We start from the raw sequence: 19774 nt of genomic DNA on the forward strand, positions 1-19774 counted from the left end.
AGGTAACAAGCTGGTAATCAAAATTGCTTGTATTGGAAATGCTCTAAATAATTCATCCACAAGTGACAACAACTCTCATGTATAAATATGTTGACTAATAATTATCATGTAAATGTTTAGGCATTTATTATTTTCAGGAGTTCGACACATTAAACCTGTACAAGACAAATAGGTATCCCCACTAAAGCATTCAGTTACCAAGTTCAGGCGTTTAGCAACACACCAGACATTCAGACAACCATAGCAACACAAATACAGTCTCAGTGAAACTTCCAAGTCAGGCCCTTGCAAAAAATGTTAAAACAGATAATCCAACTTAGCGTCCCTTGAGCTTTATTTTTTTATGCAAGACACAAATTCGGCTAATATGTATGCACACCTTCAAAGTCCAAAACAAATCCTGATCCCATCCCTTAAATTAAAGAATAAATAAATAAAAAGACGCCCAACAGACTTTATTCATCTTTCTCACAATAACAAGGATATGATCTATGGCTTACTACAAAAAGGTTGGAGATTTATAGCTGAAAATAACATGTAAAGCACCATGACTCAGCTTTATAGCGCCATTGCAACATTTTGTTGAGTAGCATCAACTAGTTGAAACTTTGACCACACCCAACTCCTTTTTTTCTCCTATTTCCAATCAAGCATGTCCAAGAGCCACAACACCTCTTCCTCAGAGTTTGCAACATCACAGAAATCCATTGCAATCCCAAAAACATTGATGAGCCCATCACTCCCAGGTTTGACGCCATCACTTACACCATCCAGGAAAAGCAATGAAATCCATGCTCGTATCCCAGCAACAAAAGGATGTACAGGTGAAAAGTCGAGATAATCATAAGCAAGCGCCCTGTATGCTGTTCTGTCCATGTAACTAAAGAATGATCTGTGAACAATACATGCAATTTTATTTGTATCTTTACGTCCTACAAGCACAGAGACACTGACATTTTCGTTCGAACAAAGAGTGAACTTTGGCTCAACAAGGACTGTCATCTTGTAATCTGGCCCTTCTAGATGACATCTCAGAATGTCACTTGTACCAGACGGATGGATCTTGATTCCACCCTGTAGAATGGGACCAGGAATTGCTTCTGAGAAAATTAAACTCTCTCCTGCCCAGATGTCAATGTAGAAATCCAAATCATCAAAAGACAACTGCGGGGGTAGGAGGGTCCGTCTCTTGTGGCGCTTAGAGAAGGTGAGGAAGAACTTATGGTAGGTCATACTTGAATCTGAAGGTTTCTTGCCGATTGAAGGCCATCTCTTGGTGCAGATGCACTTCCAGAAGTAGTCGTCACTGGCAATATCTCTCCACAACTTACATACTTGCATGCATGAAGCCAGATCATTACCCTCCAGGAACGGAAACACAGCCTTCAGAATCTCTGCATACGCCATCGTCGACAGCAACAAAAGGAAAGGTAAGGAAGAAAAACTCGTTCATGCAATTCTGGATGGTTACCTGCAATAGAAGATATGGTAAATGCCACTTAGAATACCCTCCAAAATTAAGAAAAGAAAAAAGATTAAGAATTCCCTACTTATCCAAAGACATAATGACGGTCCGGTTATGTTAGAGGAAGGGTTGTCCTAGAGATATGGGCATAAAACTCTAAAGTCCTCCCTCACTTTATTAATTGGCTATTCTAATATTTGCGAAGGCATTGTATGTTCCTACAAGACGAGTGAACAGATATGCTAGTAATATGTGTACACGGCTGATGAAAGATTGTGTTTAAGATTATTCGTTCAAGATTATAATACTTAAACGGCACACTTTTGATGCCCAGATGATTTTTTGATGAAGCTTGTAATTACAGCAGATCAAGATCTTTCAAATGAAAATCAACTACAAGCCAATGTGTTTACAGGACATGGATATATGTCGGAGGCACACCTCTGCACATATAAATTTGTTCTAAATATGGGTGACTTTGATAGATAAAGTTGTGACATGGGAAGCCACTAGCAATATAACAGCAGAAGCAAATGAAACATGTAAAGTTGCCAATCAAAAAAAAAAAACATGTAAAGTTATTTTCCTCATGTACGGCAACAAATGAACAACAAGCTAAACAGAAGGAGGTTAAAAAAAATCATCATCAAGTTAAATAAGAAAGAATACAAGCCAAAATAGTTCAAATTTGACCAATAAGAAACTTGGATGGTAAGACATTAAAGACACAATGAATCAATCATCTAGTCTTAGTGTATTGTTTGGCATTATCAAAACAGAAGACAAGTTTGGTGCCCCGTGTCCCACTGTGACCTGCAGATTACGGGTTCGAGTTGCAGAAACAACCTCTCCACTTGTACAGCTGACTACATACCCTACCCATAATTTGAACTGTCGGAGCCGCATGTACTGCTTCAACCGTTTTTGACATACAAAACTGTAATACATGTCCCTCCGAATTTCTCTAAAAAATTTGCTAGCTTGAACAAAGGACATTTTAGATAGAGAAGTGTTATTGCACATTTTCCTTCAATTGTTTAAAAAAAAATCCATACTTTCGCCATATAGCAGCCTCTGCTGCATTCATTCATCTTGTAATGATGACCAAATTTTCAAGAGGAATTCAACAGGAATTCTAAAAAAAAAAAAAAAGAGTTGTTCTACTTCTACCAATGTACTTGAGACACAATTGGATGAGTTCACATTTTTACATGTTTTTCTTTCATCCAACCATTTCTATTTCTAAACATGATGACTACAAAATATATATCCTAGGTAAAAAACTAACCAAGAAGTACGACCAACAAAATAGCAGATAATGCAATCAAGACTACCACATATTCGCAATTCCTTCAATCCTTTTAAACTCACACTGTTGAAAATGCGAGGGAGACACTCAAACCAATTGATAAACAAGTTGATATACCTCCTAATCCTTATTTACTCTATAGTCATCCTTATCATAATCGCTTCATACATTATACCAAATCCCAAATACACGAAATTCTTTAAATCAAATGATTTTCGCTTAAATGCAACTAAAGGGAAATTAATGATACCATTTATCATCATAACAATGAATGATGCTAAACTAAACAAAAACTCTACCATACCATCATCGTTATTACTTATTACTTATTACCATCAAAATGTATAAAAAAAGATAATAATATACACTGATATCATTTCTATTGGTCGAAAAAAACAAACTTTAATACAAACTGATATAATTTTTCTATGGTTTCAAAGTGATTGCAGAAATTGAAAGGGAATTTGATATTAAAAATGAAAAAGAAAGGGTACTCAAGGTTTCATTTTAACTCTAGATTAAGGATTGATGGATAAAATTGAAGGAGAAGAAAATTCTACCTGAAGTTTGCAGAGAAAATTGTTTTTTTTTTCTGTTAATGGTGGTTGATTATTATTGAATATATAAAACAAACAAAGGAGGGATAGAGTTTTATTGGGCCGGGTACTAACTGGGTTTTAAAAGGCCCACTAAGTTTTATCAGAGGCAGTCCATAAATCAGAGGTTGTGCACTAAGAGCAATTTGAGGACAAGTAGAAATGCTGGCACTGATAACAACGCCTTTTTCTGCTGCACCATTTTCAATTGCAGCCGCAACAAAATGCAGAAAAGTACTAGTCAAGTGTTTCAAAGGTTCTTCTTCTTCTGAAGAAGATGTTGGGTTTCCAGCATTTCTTCCTAAAGAAGTTGAAAATATCAAAGACCCATGTGCTAGAAATTTAGCTAAAAGAATACAAAGGTTACCTGTTCAGGTACATTATTTAAACTCCCATTTGCATGAGTGCTAACTGCTAATGTGCTATGAATGTTAACATGAAGTGAAGATGGCTTTAGTTTCCAAAGTTAGTTTTGAAGTAGTTTAAGTGATAAATGATATAGTACATTAGTAGCTGATCAGGAAATGACCTTAAATTGGATTGAACTCCCGTCCGACCAAGTGCTACTACTTGGCACTCTAGTGCACATGTCCTAGTGATTTAACTACATGGCCACATATATGTCCGTAGGGTAATTGCCACTATTTATTGGTGATTGATTACTTACATTGGTATGTTAGAGTGACACTGATGTATTAGTATGATTTCGTACATTTTAATTCTGTTTTGTGCCAATTGCATTGCATATTTCATACACGTGGTTCAATTGTTTCTTCTTGTCAAGTACAACCTTTGTTTGGAACCTTGGTACTTAGGCTAGGGAAAATCAGAACAACTTGGAATAATTGGTACATCCCAACATGTTTCTTACAGACTAAAAGACTTTGATTGTCAAAGTTTAACTAATTTTTCCCCCCTTCTTTGAACGAGTGACTAAGATTTGCACCCTGTATGAATTGCAGACCAGTTTCTCTGACGGTTCAATAATGAGTAGTTGTGTAAAGCCGTTGATGCAAAATGACACTGCTCCAGTGGTTCTCCTCCATGGTTTTGATAGGTTTGTAAAGTTTTACAGACGGTGTGTCTATCTAATAGTTTTAAAACAATGATGGTTGCTGAGTGGTCTTATTCCTTAGCTCTTGTCTAGAATGGAGATACACATATCCATTGCTTGAGCAGGCTGGGTTAGAAGCTTGGGCCGTGGATATTCTTGGGTGGGGTTTCTCTGACCTAGGTTTGTGTTTTCCATCTCATCTAAGATTTGCGTCAGAGTGAATTACCGTTTACATCTTATTGTGGTTTTGGTTTGATTGTGGTAGAAAAAACTCCATCATGTAGCGTGGCATCCAAGCGCGAGCATCTCTATCAGGTAATTTTTGCCTTTGATTTCATATAGAATTATGAACTCTTATATAGAATCATCAATACTCATTTATTACGTTTCATTATCCCTATCCGGACAAAATTAAATCATCTAGACCTCCTGGCACAGAGCAAATATATATTAATTTGGCTATTTGTTCATTGGAAAATGTTGCCGTATGTGTAAGAGCTGCTTTTCACTCTGTATTAAGGGATTTTTCAAATTTTCTGTTGGCTTTAATTTTCTGGTTGTATGCATGGACAAAATATTTCAGTGCAAAATGCAAGAAGGATAAGGTAGATTGCTAGGAAAAACAAATTTTGAAGCGCTATCTCTATACTCCCTACTTCGATGTTGGTTTTCCTTTCGTATATAGATGTATTTAGTTAAATTTCTATTCTATTGAAGCTTTGCAGCTTACGCCTTTCTTTTAAATTATCCTACTTAGCATGTATTTAAGATCAGCAGTCTAGTACTGTTGCTCATAGTTAACTTATTCAAATGGTCAGGATTTCTAGGAAGCATTCATCCATCAATTGAATGTTAAGAATTGATGGCCGTGTCGTGTGCCTGGAGAGAGGGTGCCAGATCTGTTATTAGTACATCAACTGTTGAAAAACTGTATATTCATCTTCCTCTCTTGTAGTATTGAGTAATTTTATTTCTCACTCTGTTTTATCCCGTATGTACTATAGCTCTGGAAGACCTACATCAAGAAGCCCATGGTTTTAGTTGGGCCAAGTCTGGGTGCTGCTGTCTCAATTGATTTTGCAATTAACCATCCAGAAGCTGTAAGTGTGTCTATTTAATTAAAGCCCTGAACATACTGCTGCTTTTTTCCTGTAAATATACATGCAATTATTTAATCTCCATTCCATCTTTGAATAACATACTTGTGAGCGGTACTGTGGAATGATCTCTCATCGGGTCGGCAGCTCGTCACTTAGCATTTGTAAAGATAAAACACACTCTTGGGTTGATAATCCTGGTCTAGAATGGGTTTGACCATTTTGCAGGTTGAAAAGTTGGTGTTGGTTGATGCAAGTGTCTACACAGAAGGCACTGAGAGTTTATCAACATTACCTAGACCAGTAGCTTACGCTGGGGTGAGTGTTTGTTTTCTATCATTTCACAGCTAATATTTAGTTCTTGCTGTTTGTTACTACTAAAATCCCATCTCTGTACACGCTCCCACATATGTGAGAGTGATCCAAGGTTTAAAATCATATTATAACTCATTTCTTTATAGAGCTGTCTTCTTTTTTTCAACACTCGTTAGTCACAAGTATTATGTGGTACATATATTCTAATAAATTGTTCTCTATGAAAGACACTCCTTGAAGGGATGAATCATCATTGGCCACCACTTGTATGTATACTGGTAAAAAAGATTAAGAAAATAAAATGGTTCACACTAAATTCCTACCTAGGCCAATGGACAAGAGCTGCCACCAGTACAATACTATTTAAGTATATTTCTGAACTTCTAGAGTTCACCTTTTACATTCCGTTTCCTTCCTTTTAGCGTAGTATCTACTATCCAGATTTCTCCAAATACTAATTTTCAACATTTTCTTTGAGCAGGTCTCTTTGTTAAAGAGCATCCCGCTACGCTTGTACGCAAACTTTTTAGCCTTCAACAGCGTTTCTCTGGATACTAGCTTTGATTGGGTTAAAGTGAGTACCTGCTTCATTCTTCACTTTTCTGTGTTCAGGCCAAGCATGTTCATAAAATTAGAATGTTGGTACTGATGTGGTTTTACCCTTGTTAAATAAAGTTAGAATTTGGTACTAATGGAAAGTCGCAGGGCATTAAATAATGAATCAGTTTATTTAGTACTTCTTGTCAATTATGAGGTAGTAATTGATGTTGTTTCTTGCTTGTCTTCTTCTTTAGGTGGGGCGTCTACACTGCTTATTGCCTTGGTGGGAAGATGCAACTGTTGATTTTATGATTAGTGGAGGCTATAACGTTAGTGCCCAGATAGGACAGGTAGCAAATAGTTTTAAATGTGAGACTAGGACATTGTACCATGTTTGCTTAATATTCTAATTTGCACAAAGAATAGTAAACACAAGTCCTTAGGTTAATTGGGAAGGAAGAAGCAGGCACTAAAATTATTCATGCAGTAGTTAACTTGCAAATTAAGTTGTTTTGTAGTAAGACACAAAAGGTTGCTTTCCTCTTTCACATTGTTGTTCACACATCAAATTAAGTGCTTAACGAACCAATCATTTGATATCCTAGGTTTACATTCTGTTTGTTTTGATACTGGCAGTTGTTTTGCACAGACAGAGCAGGAGACACTAATCATCTGGGGAGAGGACGACCAGATAATCAGCAACAAATTTGCAGCGGTTAGTCCACTGACAAACTGATTTGAGACTCACCTTTTAAACGTTAATTCTGAGTTAGGAATGAACCAATGTTTGAGTAGCAGTGATTACAGTAGAAAACCTCTAGAAAATACAACTACATTGGTCTCCCTTCACAACTAAAAAAGTATACTCTTTTTGGTGCAAAATGGCTGCTTAGTGACTGTTAAATAGGTGTCACTGGAGTGCTAGTTGCTTTTGTTTGTCTTACCTTTTTTATCCTAAAATGCCATCACATCAATTTGCATTACCAACTTTCTTGAAGAGTAAGACATGCTAAAAGCACAGAAACATTTTGCAAAAGAGTATTTTTACATGTGTCACATGCCAATTTCTTTTTTGCCCAAGTGAATTTGATATGTATTGCTGACATGTTACACCCGGAACTGCTTCTTGATTCCAATAAGCCTTCTTTACTGTAAGAGCCCAAAAGAACAAAAATATGTCCCTTCCCTCTCCCAGTTCTTGGGCTTATAATTGTTATCCATATTAGTTTGTAACTTTGTATATTTTGTGAGTTCAAGAACAGAACAAAATTAGTTCTCTATTAACTTTTGACAAAATATTCTACAACATGTTAGTTGTGTTAGTTTAATTAGCGCGTGGCATGACTATTGCCTATAACTTCTTTGAGTTGTTCTCCACGCTGAAGGGCTTTTAACTCAACTGTTTTCTTGCCTTTCGCTTTTACACAAGAATAAGACAAGAATTTGATCTTTGTCAAAGAAGTCCCTAATTGATCAATATATGTACTCATATAGCTCCTTAACTTTGCCATAGCTATTTACAATTTTTCCTTTCATGTAACTTATGCTTCACAGAGACTACAGCATGAGATGCAAAATGCTGTTGTCCACCAAATCCCTGATTGTGGTCACATTCCTCATGTGGAGAAGCCAGACTCTGTTGCAAAGTGTATTGTAGACTTCATTCAAGGTGCTCACAGTTAAACTGCTGATTGCACTTTGTAACCAAAAGGTCCATTTCCTTACGGAATGTTTTGAGTTGACACTATTGCAATCAGGGTGACTCAGCAATTATGTTTATTGTTTTCAGAAGCACACAAATTGGCCTGATTTAATTGGAAGTGTTGATCCTTTCCATTTATGAGGTATGTTTCAGTATACTGCAACTCTGCATAAGAATGTTTTCTTCCACGACATTGGTTCATACACCCATAAAGATGTTAGCCTTGATGAGTTGTCCACTGTTTTACTTCCACAGGACTTTGAAATTGGCATCTTCATTGACATAATTGCCTTTGGCTTGTAATTTAGCGCCTGGTTATAAACAATTTCAATAATGGGCAAGGAGAATGTTGAAGAATAGTCAGAAAATGTTGTGGATGTGCAGAGATGTAAATAATTGAGGTACAGTTTCAAGTTTATTTTATGAACATGTAGAGGTATATATATGTTTGTCAAGTATATCTCGATTATCTATTGTCTGCCCTTGTATGTATTTAACTTGACCTGTACTTGAAGACCGTTTCACTAACGAAGCACGACATAAGTTCTGATGCATTTTGAGCTTATTAGACATTTCCTGAGTTCCTGAACTAGCATATCTTAAGATTAACTTGACTTTGTATCCTGAAACATCTTTTATCAAGAATAATTCCTATGACCATGTTAAAAATAGGATAGTTCATTTAGCGGAGGTTACATCACTTTGAAGTTGTAATCATGGCTGCCTGCAATCATGGTAGACTTAATGTATAGAAAAATGCATTGATTGGGGAATTTATGATGTAAATTCCGCAGAATATTGGCCCCTCTGGGTCACGAGGATTTTACTTGAACAGTGCACACAGCAAGAGCTTCCTGCTTGATTATTTTCCTGTATGCATTTTGCACTATGTAACATAGACACACCATATTTCAAAAATAATCCGTGTCAGATACGTATCGACGTGTCCGTGTCGGACACATATTATATATGAGATACCTCAGTTTTTGATATTTCCCATGTCAAACATTTCGTATCCGTATCGGATAGGGACGCACCTATCGGTGTCAATGTCACTTAGATTTTACATATTATCTGCAGGTAGGAAAAAGAGCAGCCAAAAATAGATTCATATTTGTAATCCTCTGAACTTTGACGTGGAGAGATTTGCAACCTTATTAGCCAGTTAGGAGACTCGCAAAGGAAAAGAGTAACAAAACAAGCAGATACTTTGGTTCAAGTTCAGATCTCTGGGGAGTTCAAATCCTATCTGTTTTCTGTCAATTTCATGCTATTCATTTTTAAGCATTTGAAAAGTTGCAGTTCAGGTGCACCAGTTGAGGCAGTGACAACCCCTAGAAGGCTAGAAGTTGCTCCGTAGAACACATTTTTCACTAGTTGACGGTATAATCATGTAGGCAGTCGCCATTTTGGACTTGAACACAAGATATAAACAGGAGTGGTGATAGTTCATCATAAATTTTTTTGCCTTCTAGCCTTGTAGGACGGTTCTGAATTTTGAGATAATGTCCATTCACAAGCGGCTAAACGGCTAGATGCTTTCTTTTCAAAAGTCTATGACAGGTGATTAGAAATAGGATCAAGTCCAAGTTAGCCAAAAGTCCAAAACCACCTTTACGAGAAGATTATGAAGTTGATGACGACGACAAGCACATTTAATTTACAAAAACTCAATAAAGTCCAAAGCATTAAAGCCTTTTAAACGATGACAATCATATGAACCATATAATCTATAACACCCCGTTTATTTTCTTTGTTTTTCCTATTTATTAGGGTTTAAAAAAATATAATAATATTAAAAAGAAAAGAAAAGGATAAAGATAAAATAAGATAAGATAAAAACGTGGGAGAGTTAGAGGGGTTTGGTTACAACCGAACTCTCCTTTTGTTGGGTTTTTTTGGTTTTTGAAATACAAAAGAAAAACAGAGAGAGACGTACAAGAGAAAAAAGGGAAGGAGTGTTTACTGGGGGAGAGTGTTAGAGTGGAGAGAGAGAGTTTTACTCAAAGAAGAAATAGAGGTTTCTTGCTGGGGGCTTTCCTGGCAACAGAAACGTATCACGAGTGAGTAGACTAACTTTATATATACAGTTGATTGACAATAATTGGTTATTCTAGTTATGTATTTACAGACTTGAAAGTTTTATTAAACAATTCAATTTCTTCTTCGTGGAGTTACTATTTTTGGCTATAGTTTAAATGCTCTGTCATAATATAGATTCTACAAAAGTACAAAATAGTTATAAAATCCAAGAAAAAGTGTATCCGTATAGATCCAAGGAATTGATTACATGTGAGTATAGTTTTACTTCTGGTCTGACATGGATTCTCTCTACACTCTGGTATATATGGGTTTGCTTGTATTGTCGTTGGTGGTCTGTAGAGCATTGATTATTTGGAAACCCTTAATATATATTTGAATCTTTGATTCTTATGAGTATGTAAAAGTTCGGTATAGCTATAGCTGATGTGAAAACATTATTGAAGGTAAGAATAGATTTGCTGAAATTTTAAGAAAGGTTAGCGCTGGTCTGATTTCGAGCTCAATTTTGGTTTAGTTAGAGTTTGAACTAGTTTTATTTTAAAACACGAAAAAGAAAGGTCTGGAAGTCTGCTTTCCAACCCAATTGACCTCGTTGCATTCCGAGGTTTGTCAATATAGTTACGGTGTTCGGAAGTTAGCACGTCAGAATTTTCTGATTTCAGAAATCCGGTCTGTATTTGGTTTGGAATCAAGTTTTCACATAGTTAGAGTCAGATTCAAACTCTCGTCAAAACATGAAAAAATAAGTTTTCTGAGTCTTCTTTCCAACCCAATTGGCCTCAACGCATTCCGAGGTCTGTGGAGATAGATATAATATCTGGAAGTTTGGTTGACAGAAAACAGTGCGTCAGAAATCAGTTTCTTCGCACTGTGTTCAAGATTCTTATAAAACATAAAAGAGTAAGATTTGGAAGTCTTCTTTCTATTCCAATTGGCCTCATTACATTCTGAGGCCCGTGGAATTTATTTTGGTGTTTGGACGTTTTTGCGTAAAAAAGCGGTCGTCGAAATCGCTTTTTTCGCGACCGTGTTCGAGCCTAGTTTTGGCACATTTAGAATGAAATTGGGTTTTTTTGTAAAACATAAGAAAGTAAGTTCTGTGTGTGAGCTTTTCAACGCAAAAAACCTCGGTAGACACCTGTGGAAAGGGTTATGTCATTCGGAAGATAGTCCGTCAGAAATCTAGTTTATTGAAAAATTAGGATTTTTACCGTTTTCAACCTAAGTTTTTTTCTAGATGGGCTGAGGTTGGGCCTTCGAGTTCTACATGAAAAAGTATGTCTACATACCCTAGTTTCTAAATATTTAAGTTACATGTCATTTGGATGAATGTAGGAAAAACTATAGCATTGACTATGTGTATGGTAAGAACTACGAAGGTTTGATTCAATCTTGAAAGATTTGGATCATGGGTGACTTTTGAAAGCAAAAGTGCGACCATTACACTACACTACACTATATCTATATAATATATATATTAGTTTGTGTGATAACTATGTGATTGTGTTAGAAATTCTTGTTGTTTTGAGACTACATAAATATATATGTGTGAGATAGAAGTTGTATATGAATATAGACTTTAGTATATGTGGATCTGTTTTGGACATTAGTGTGTGTGGACTTGAATTTGGGCTAATGAACTATTTGTTTACGATATTGTGTATATGAGTGTGGTTATGTAAATTGTATTTGTTTGATTATAAATTTGTTTACATTCAATGATATTTAAGTGCTTGATTTGCCTTGACGTGCGAAAATGACTCTCTGCATGTATGGTCTGTTTTGACATGAGTAATGCTAGTATAATTATAAATGATAATAATGTTTTAATGTGTCACCCCATCTTTAGAACTCTCCACGCCTCAGGATTTGGTAATGAGATATTATGACTTGTGATGTCATGTGAATGTGATAGATGTGTATTCATTGAATGTGTCATGAATGACCCAGGTATTCATTGAATGATGACCCAATAGTTTGGACTGCCCTAGAGAGGAACTAAGGTATTTACCTTGCGGGTTGGTCGTATTCCTTGAATGTACGGGAATGTAGGTTTGGGTATTCCTGAATGTGGCGGGAATATTTCGGGGCATTAATTGAATGTGCCATGAATGGCCGATTAGTGTTATGATGGGTATTCCTTGAATGTGGTGAGAATGACCCAAGGTATTCATTGAATGTCTATGAATGACCGAGATTTTATGACCAAAGAGGTGTGATTATGTGTATGGAAAGCCCGAGAGATGGGTCGTGATATAGTGATACTTCGGTAGAGAGAGAGGCTGCGTGTATGTGTGATTTGGCAAATGTGTGGAGTGCAAATCGTGGAGTAGGAACTGTTGGGTTGAATCTGTTTATAAATGAGTCAACAAGATAATTAATAAGCAAAATGAAATATTGATTTTACGTATGAGCCTATGAATATTTATGTATTATGATATATATACTTTCTTACCAAGAAATATAGAGGTGGTTTGTGTGAGGTTATGGATGTGTAATGTGACTGGGAATAATATTATTGAATGCTTATGATCTTTTCTGTGATTGTGGAATGACTCTAAAATGATATGTTATTATGAAAGCATTAATGACTTGTAATAGTCGGAGATATATAGTTATGTACTTAGAAACTTTATGACGTAATGATGTCATGTGAATGACTACCCTTGATATAGGTGGTATGATAAGTAGTATTCTCTAAATATGCGGGACGAACCAGGTTATATCAATTAGACTTAAATGTCTTAAATGAGGTTTGGTTATGAATGGAAATTTGGTGGCCGAGATAAATCATTTTATTGTAATGTCTAACTCGTTTTGCGGAGGGTAGGATCTATTAATCTTTTTCTCGAGGGACGTAAATATCCTACCCTAAGGCGGCGGCGTGTTGGCTTAAAGGTAAAGGTATACTAAACTCATATTTAATTAAGTTATCATATGTGTATGTAATAAGTGGTATTTCATTTGTAAAGTAATCTTGGAAATGTATATTGGGATTGAAATCTTACTTGGGAAGAAACTACATGCCGCTTTTTAGAAAATGGAACTATATTGTCTTCCAATTTGAAATGGTTGGTAATGTTATATTTATTAATTTGAAAGATTATTTATATATATTTTGTTGTTAGTTTACTCATACCAAGCCAAATTCAATTTTTGACCCATGTTTGCTTTGTTTTCTGGCGTGGGTGTGTGTTCTTAGGAATATAGATGGTGGAAATTGGATGAAGACGGCTTGATTGGGATTCGCTCTTGGAGTCTTACTGGTATAAGTTTTATGAAGTATAAAGTCTTGATTTGAAACAAATGTAATAGAGTGGTTTAGTAAATTCTTGAATTTGTACATTAAGAGTTGTTCGTTTGGTTTTAATTTGATCTCATATTTTAATATCGTGGTTGTTAATGGGTTATTAGGGTTTTGTTTCATCCTGGATTTTCAGAAGATGGAATAGGGTGTGGATAATTTCCTATTTTTAATTTTCTAGAAATTTGGAGTGTGACATAATCGTAAGTAAAAACTTTATAAGATAACATCTAAGTCCATTGATAGCGCTAAAGACAAACATAAAGTCGCATCTATTAGAAGCTCTTTCCCTTGTCCACAACAAAGGAAAGAAGGTTTAAAAATGATGCTATGGTCCATCTAGGGCTTTTAATAATGATTTATATCAATCTTTTAAACACTTAGTGGAAAAACAGTCCAGATAAATTATTGGGTGCCACAAGAAAACAATCTTCAATGGCTAATTAAGAATCCATACCGAATCTGTGGAACCCCCTTATCAAACATTAGGTACAAAATCCTAATACAACCACTGACATTGCGCCTGGGAAACCAAGAGACTGGTACTCAGGTGAAGCTCCAGGAGGGTTCATACTCAAATATGGAGAAAGTGCCACATGTTCTGGTTGTGTCACTCCCAGCACAAGGTCATGTGATGCCTCTAATGGAATTCTCTCACCAGTTAGTTGAGTATGGAGTCAAAGTTACGTTTGTAAATGCTGAATTCATACACCAAAAGTTAGTTTTCACATTGCTAGATCACAAGGAAGACCAAAAGGACAGAAGGATACATTTAGTCTCATTTTCAGATGAGTTGGACCTCAACGATGATCGTACAGATTCACAAAAGTATGTTGATTTTATGTCAAGAGATATGGAGGTTCATCTGGAGAAGTTGATTAAGAAGATTAATGAATCAGGTAATGAAAAGATAGACTGTGTTGTGGCTGATCCAAATTTGGGGTGGGGACTTGAGTTTACTGAGAAGCTTGGGATCAAAAGAGCTGCGTTTTGGCCTGCATCCCTTGGATTTTTGGCGTTTATGCTTCATGTCCCCAAGCTTGTCGAGGCTGGAGACATTGATGATAAAGGTAACATACTTTGTGTGTGTGTGTGTTTGTTTTCTGCATGTGTTTTTGCTTTTTGGTGTAATTGAACCATCTTTTCTGTTATTCAATAAGTTTGGGCACCTCTAGCAAATATGTGAAATTCATAAATTTTCACATTTTTAGGCTATCCCCTGAAGGAGGAAGTTATCAGACTGCCACACAGCATGCCGGCAATGAGCAACACAGACCTCTTGTGTTCGGATGGCCGTTCAGATGATAATACCATTCGAGAGATGCTCTTGCAATATATACAGAATGTTAACAAAGGTGCCAAAGTCGCTAACTGGATACTTTGCAACTCATTCCGCGAGCTAGAGCCTGCCAGTTGTGACTTCATTCCAAACATTCTGAGTATAGGCCCACTGCTTGCGAGTGAGCAGCTTGGCCATCCTACTGGACACCTACTTCCAGAAGACTCAACTTGTATAACCTGGCTTGATCAGCAACCTGTCCAGTCAGTTGTTTACTTTGCCTTTGGAAGCACCACAACCTTCAACCAAAGCCAATTCAATGAGCTAGTACATGGACTCGAACTTGTCAATCGACCATTCTTATGGGTAGTTCGACCAGGTCTGACTGATGAGCTCAGTCCATTAAACTCGGATAGTTTCAAGGATACGATAGCTTACCATGGAAAAATAGTAAGTTGGGCACCTCAGCGGAAGGTGCTGGCTCATCCCTCTATTGCTTGTTTTGTAACTCATTGTGGTTGGAACTCAACTGTAGACGGTGTAAGCATGGGGGTTCCTCTTTTATGCTGGCCTTATCTTGCAGATCAATTCCATAATCGGAATTACATCTGTGATATTTGGAAAGTTGGTTTACGATTAGACAAAGATGAAAATGGAATCATTACAAGGTCTGAGATCAAGACAAAGGTGCAGAAGTTGCTTGGTGATGAAGGTATACGATCAAGGGCTAATAATTTCAAAGATATGGGTAAAAGGAGTGTTAGTGAAGGTGGATTGTCCTCAAACAACTTCAAAGACTTCATTAACTGGATAAAATTCTAAAGCTGTTTTATGAAATAACTTTAGGCAGTCCTTCGGAGAGTCCTTTTAGAACTGATCGATTCGAGGGAGTGCTACACAGTAACACAGACGTCTTCTTAGTACTTCAAAATTGCACGACTCTACAAGATCGACCATCATTACTGTAGATCAAGTTGTGTTCCTTATTAGTAGAAGAAGAAGCATACACTGATACACTTACTGCCTATTTACATCTATAGTTACAACTATCTATAATTAATCGAGTACTCATACGTAGGCATAGACTATATTGTCTTCAAAATAATTACCAAAGGGAAATCTATTAGCAAATGAAGCCAGCCTCCTGACACTAACTATGCTGAACTACCCAGGATACCACATTTCTTAATTCAATGCCGGCTTTCAAAATTGAGCAGCTTTCTTCCCCGTCCTTCAGTTTCTACAGGAGGAGACCAAAACATCAACCAGGCCGGACAAATGTTGAGTTAGGAAAAGAATAGTGCCAGGGAAACAAGTAAACCTCAACTCCTCAAGATGAATTTAAAGTTGAACAGAGTTCTGTTCTCATCTAAAAACCAAATAAACAGATTACAGATAATGCAAGGAAACAATTACCAAGTTCTGAAACAACGTGTAAGAAACATGTTAATGAAGGATAATCCTGACTAATAAATGCTTAAATGTGTAAAATTAAACTGCAGAGACAACTTAATTTAGTGGGCCCCTTTAGCATACCAAGTCCAACACAAAGCTTCACCCAATTCCCAATTTGCCATAAATCACCTGGAGAGACACTCCCTCCATAGTAACTCGAATACCGCCAGAGAGTCTGGTATAGAGTGTAATATGTACAAAATCTCAAATTGGTTGCTCTTTAGATTTTATGAAAAGAGGAAAATGGGTTGAGATTTTCTGGAGAGACCGAATTCGCTAATGAGCGAGCTGCCTACATATCCTCTATTGGTTTTTCTTTTTAGGGGAGAGAGGAATTAGGTCTGACGTAGTTCAAATAGGTGGTATTTATAGGCTTACGGAAGTGTTGATCCTAGAGACACGTGTGTCTCTTGCACACGTGTAAGGTGGAGATTGTGAATAAATGTTGGGCTAGTTGTAGTATAAGTCGTGTGCTGATTGGGAGTTGGCGCGGTATTCCCTATTTCCCGGTGGAGGGAAATACAAGTAAGATTTTGGTAATGATTACCCCTGGTGGTGACCTTATTTGAGGCATTCTGTCTCTGGCCATGTGTTTGTACTGAGACATCTTTGTTCATACCACATACATGAAAGGAGCTGCTCATAGATCGGTCTTGGAGGTCGATGTTTTGGGTTCACCTATCTTTGCTTGTGGCGTATATGTCTTCACAAAGGAGTGCTCCACAGTCGGTCTTGGAGGTTGATGTCCCGAAGTTCGCTTTATGCTTCACGCGTGATGATAATCCTTAATGAGGATATTACTCCCCCCCACCCCCCCCGATGGGATTGTTTATGTCGCGGGAAACGATCTGGCGAGAAAAAAACGAAGAACGTGTGGAGCATGAAGCGAGCTGTGGTGGACGATTCGACTGAGATGGCGCAAATTTTGAATTAAGCGGCATGATGAGTTAGCGGAAAGGGAAGTCAGGTCGTAATTGGCATGTGACGTAATCAGAAAGATTGGTAAAGACGCGTGTTGCCGCATTATTCGGAATGGCTGAAAAGACAGTCCTTGGAACACGATGCGCGGCTAGAGCATAGGCGTAATCATAACTTCTTGGTAACCGAGCGGGCGGTTTGTACAAAATCAAATTTGGGACAATCAAAAAGGTATTTCCGTTTTCTTCTTCGCAAAACATGAAGCTAGGGTTCCTCAAAGTGGAAAGTGCTTTTGCTGCTGTTACCTTTCCATTTTCAATTTGCTTTCCTCTCTGTCAAGTATGATTTGTTAAGTAGGTAGGTCAGTATCAGGTTGTAGGGTTTAAGCTTGAGTAACTGAGAAAAAGGAAACGTTACAATGTCTGATTCTGATGATACTCGATCGGAAGAGGTTCGGGAGATATCATTAAGTTGTGGAGAGTATGAGGATGAAGAATCGGTGAGTGTTGGCATCCAAGCTGAGTTGGATGAGGAAGCTAGGGTAGATGAGAGTAATACCCGATCTAGGTCAGAAGGTGGCGTGGCTAGTACGTCAGGTCGAGGGGAGATGTCGTCATCAAGCGAGTTGCCCTTTAGAACGGTAAACCGTCATGCTGCAAACTCGTTCCCCGAACTGAGGGCAGCGTATGGGATCAATATCCCCGACCTGGAGATATACGAGCCACGGTTGAGTGAAAATGTACGTAGTAAGGAGTACAACCCGCCAAATGGTGGAATAATCATTTGTGAGGGCCAGCTGAGAGCGCATATGCAAATACCGTTCTCGAAACTGGTATGTGACTTCTTGGCCCATTGTTGGAAGTCGCCTTGTCAGTTCTTTGGTAACACCTATCGATTGGTTAAGGTGTTTGACCTGTTGAATGCGAGTGGGGAATACGACATAGGGGTGTCCGACATAGTTGAGAATTATGTTGTGAGGCGATTTGGTAATTTGAACTTTAGCTTGCAAACGATGTCGATGCGTTCTGCTGTGATCGACGGTGTAAGCAACGAGGCCTGGACAAAGAGGCCGTTGCTGCTAGTTGGCAACTACTGTGCTAACGGATGTAGGTTGCAAACTAGGATTTGTAACATATCCGGTGGGTAGGAATATTTGTCTTTTGTTGCTTTACTTAACGAGTGATAGTTATTCTAACAGGCCCATGTTTTGCTTTGTCTGTAGATTTCTCTGTGAAGACGCGGACTGATCGTGGGGAGATAGAGAGGTTCGCATCGGTGACTTCGAAGAAAAGAAAGCGAAGTTGCCTGAGGTTGCTCATTTCTTTGTGGAAAAGGGTGGGTCTGCTATCCGGGAAAAAAGAAAAACTCAAAAAGACCGAGCTCGAGGTCAGACAGGGCGAGAGGTGATGGAGACGTGAACGAGTGAGTTGGTAACACGGGAAGATGGGAATCGGGCGCATGGCTGCGCGAGGCGACCTGTTAGGGGTGGTGTCGCAGAGTCGGGGTCGAAGCCCGACCGAAGGGGTTCGATCGATGCTCCGGTAGAGTTGGAAACATTTGTTTTCAACCCACGTGCGAGGAGCAGGTCGGAGAAGAGATAGCGTGACGCCTCTGATCAAGAGGTCGTCCGAAGTTGTAAAGTAGCGACACGCTCTTGGGAAAGCTCCAACGTAGGGGCGGTTTCGATGGTGGTCCGATTTGGGGGCTACGGCTTCGCCGAGTCGGCCCGACCCGGCGAGTGATGGACTTGGCCACTTTGGGGCAGGGCCTAGTCCTCTCGGCGGGCGTGAACCGAGTCACCGGGCGAAAGTAAGCGCGCAAAGCGAAAGTGGAAAAAGCTGTTATGATCGCCGACGACCTAGAGGGACGGTTTGTGTATCCGGATGAGCATGGGGGAACGCGTCGCGGAAGGCGAAGTGATTGTAGCTTCGGATCGAGTAAAGGTATCGGCTGTTTGTTGGAACAGAGATAGCTCGGGGGCGACAACCGTAAGGATTTGGATGAAAAGGGCTAGCCGATAACCCGGGGCGAATGGAAATTGCACAATGTTTGGTACCCGAGTTTGTCGCCTTTTGATATAACTGCTCACCTATACATGCTGTTACGTTGTGGTTATTAACCATATGTGTGTAATTGCAGCTGGTAAGTGGATTTTAGAAATTGAAGGAGATTGCTTTCGGTTCGAGGGCGGATAGAAGGCGTGGTGAAGGCGCCCCGACGAGCTGAAAAATGTTCAAGAAGCCGCGAAGATGGAACGTGAGGAACTGGAAGATCTGAAGAAAGCACATCAAGCTCTGAGAGTCGGCCAAGATGCGGAAAAGATACCGGGCGAAAGAACTGAGCCAAAAGCTATAGGGAGCGGAAGAGAATGTTCTGGCAGCGACTGTGGAAATTGGTAGGCTGAACGACTATACCTTACACTGCAAGAAGGTTGCTCAGGACGCTACCAAGGCCTATGACGTTCTGGATGCGGACTTTGTTGAACTGGAAGCGAACTATAACTTTGAAGGAAGACCATGCACGCTGTACATCTCGGACCGTGGTAGAATAGGTGCAGGGAGATGCCAGCAGTGTGCTTGCTTCTTCAGTGATCATTCCAGAAGTCGTGGTACCACGAGTTAAAGCTGCTGCGTCTGATGTGCTAATGAGTTTGAACTTTGATGGAGTGTCGGTTGTGGTGGATGGGAGGGATGCTGA

General features: G+C 38.5%; 3 protein-coding genes across 12 annotated transcripts; 2 read left to right on the forward strand and 1 right to left on the reverse strand.

The window, feature by feature from the left end:
• Positions 1–387: 387 nt before the first annotated feature.
• On the reverse strand, positions 388–3459 carry LOC147480076 (F-box family protein). Its single transcript, XM_086579885.1, has 2 exons — positions 3335–3459; positions 388–1471 (listed from the first exon to the last, which is right to left on the reverse strand). Exon 2 carries the CDS (start codon positions 1405–1407, stop codon positions 637–639), a length of 771 nt encoding a protein of 256 aa, XP_086436011.1. The 5' UTR covers positions 1408–1471; positions 3335–3459; the 3' UTR covers positions 388–636.
• Positions 3460–3499: 40 nt separating this feature from the next.
• On the forward strand, positions 3500–13509 carry LOC147480077 (alpha/beta-Hydrolases superfamily protein). Of its 10 annotated transcripts, none has more exons than XR_015204007.1 (13): positions 3500–3745; positions 4333–4427; positions 4507–4604; positions 4690–4739; positions 5429–5524; positions 5750–5839; positions 6318–6410; positions 6631–6726; positions 7013–7091; positions 7931–8087; positions 8166–8220; positions 8334–8479; positions 13332–13509. XR_015204007.1 is itself a non-coding variant. In XM_086576485.1 (12 exons), exons 1-11 carry the CDS (start codon positions 3533–3535, stop codon positions 8183–8185), a joined length of 1032 nt encoding a protein of 343 aa, XP_086432611.1. In that variant the 5' UTR covers positions 3500–3532; the 3' UTR covers positions 8186–8220; positions 8334–8560. The 10 variants fall into 10 exon arrangements, 2 of the variants coding, with proteins under 2 accessions (XP_086432611.1, XP_086432612.1); XR_015204004.1 differs by having other exon boundaries at positions 7026–7091; XR_015204001.1 differs by having other exon boundaries at positions 7026–7091; positions 7931–8045.
• Positions 13510–13836: 327 nt separating this feature from the next.
• LOC147480078 (UDP-glycosyltransferase 83A1-like) lies at positions 13837–15785 on the forward strand. The gene is made up of 2 exons (XM_086576487.1): positions 13837–14495; positions 14637–15785. Exons 1-2 carry the CDS (start codon positions 14006–14008, stop codon positions 15524–15526), a joined length of 1380 nt encoding a protein of 459 aa, XP_086432613.1. The 5' UTR covers positions 13837–14005; the 3' UTR covers positions 15527–15785.
• Positions 15786–19774: the final 3989 nt, after the last annotated feature.

This window comes from Coptis chinensis, chromosome 8 (assembly GCF_015680905.1).
Source record: "Coptis chinensis isolate HL-2020 chromosome 8, ASM1568090v1, whole genome shotgun sequence".
Lineage (NCBI taxonomy): Eukaryota > Viridiplantae > Streptophyta > Magnoliopsida > Ranunculales > Ranunculaceae > Coptis > Coptis chinensis.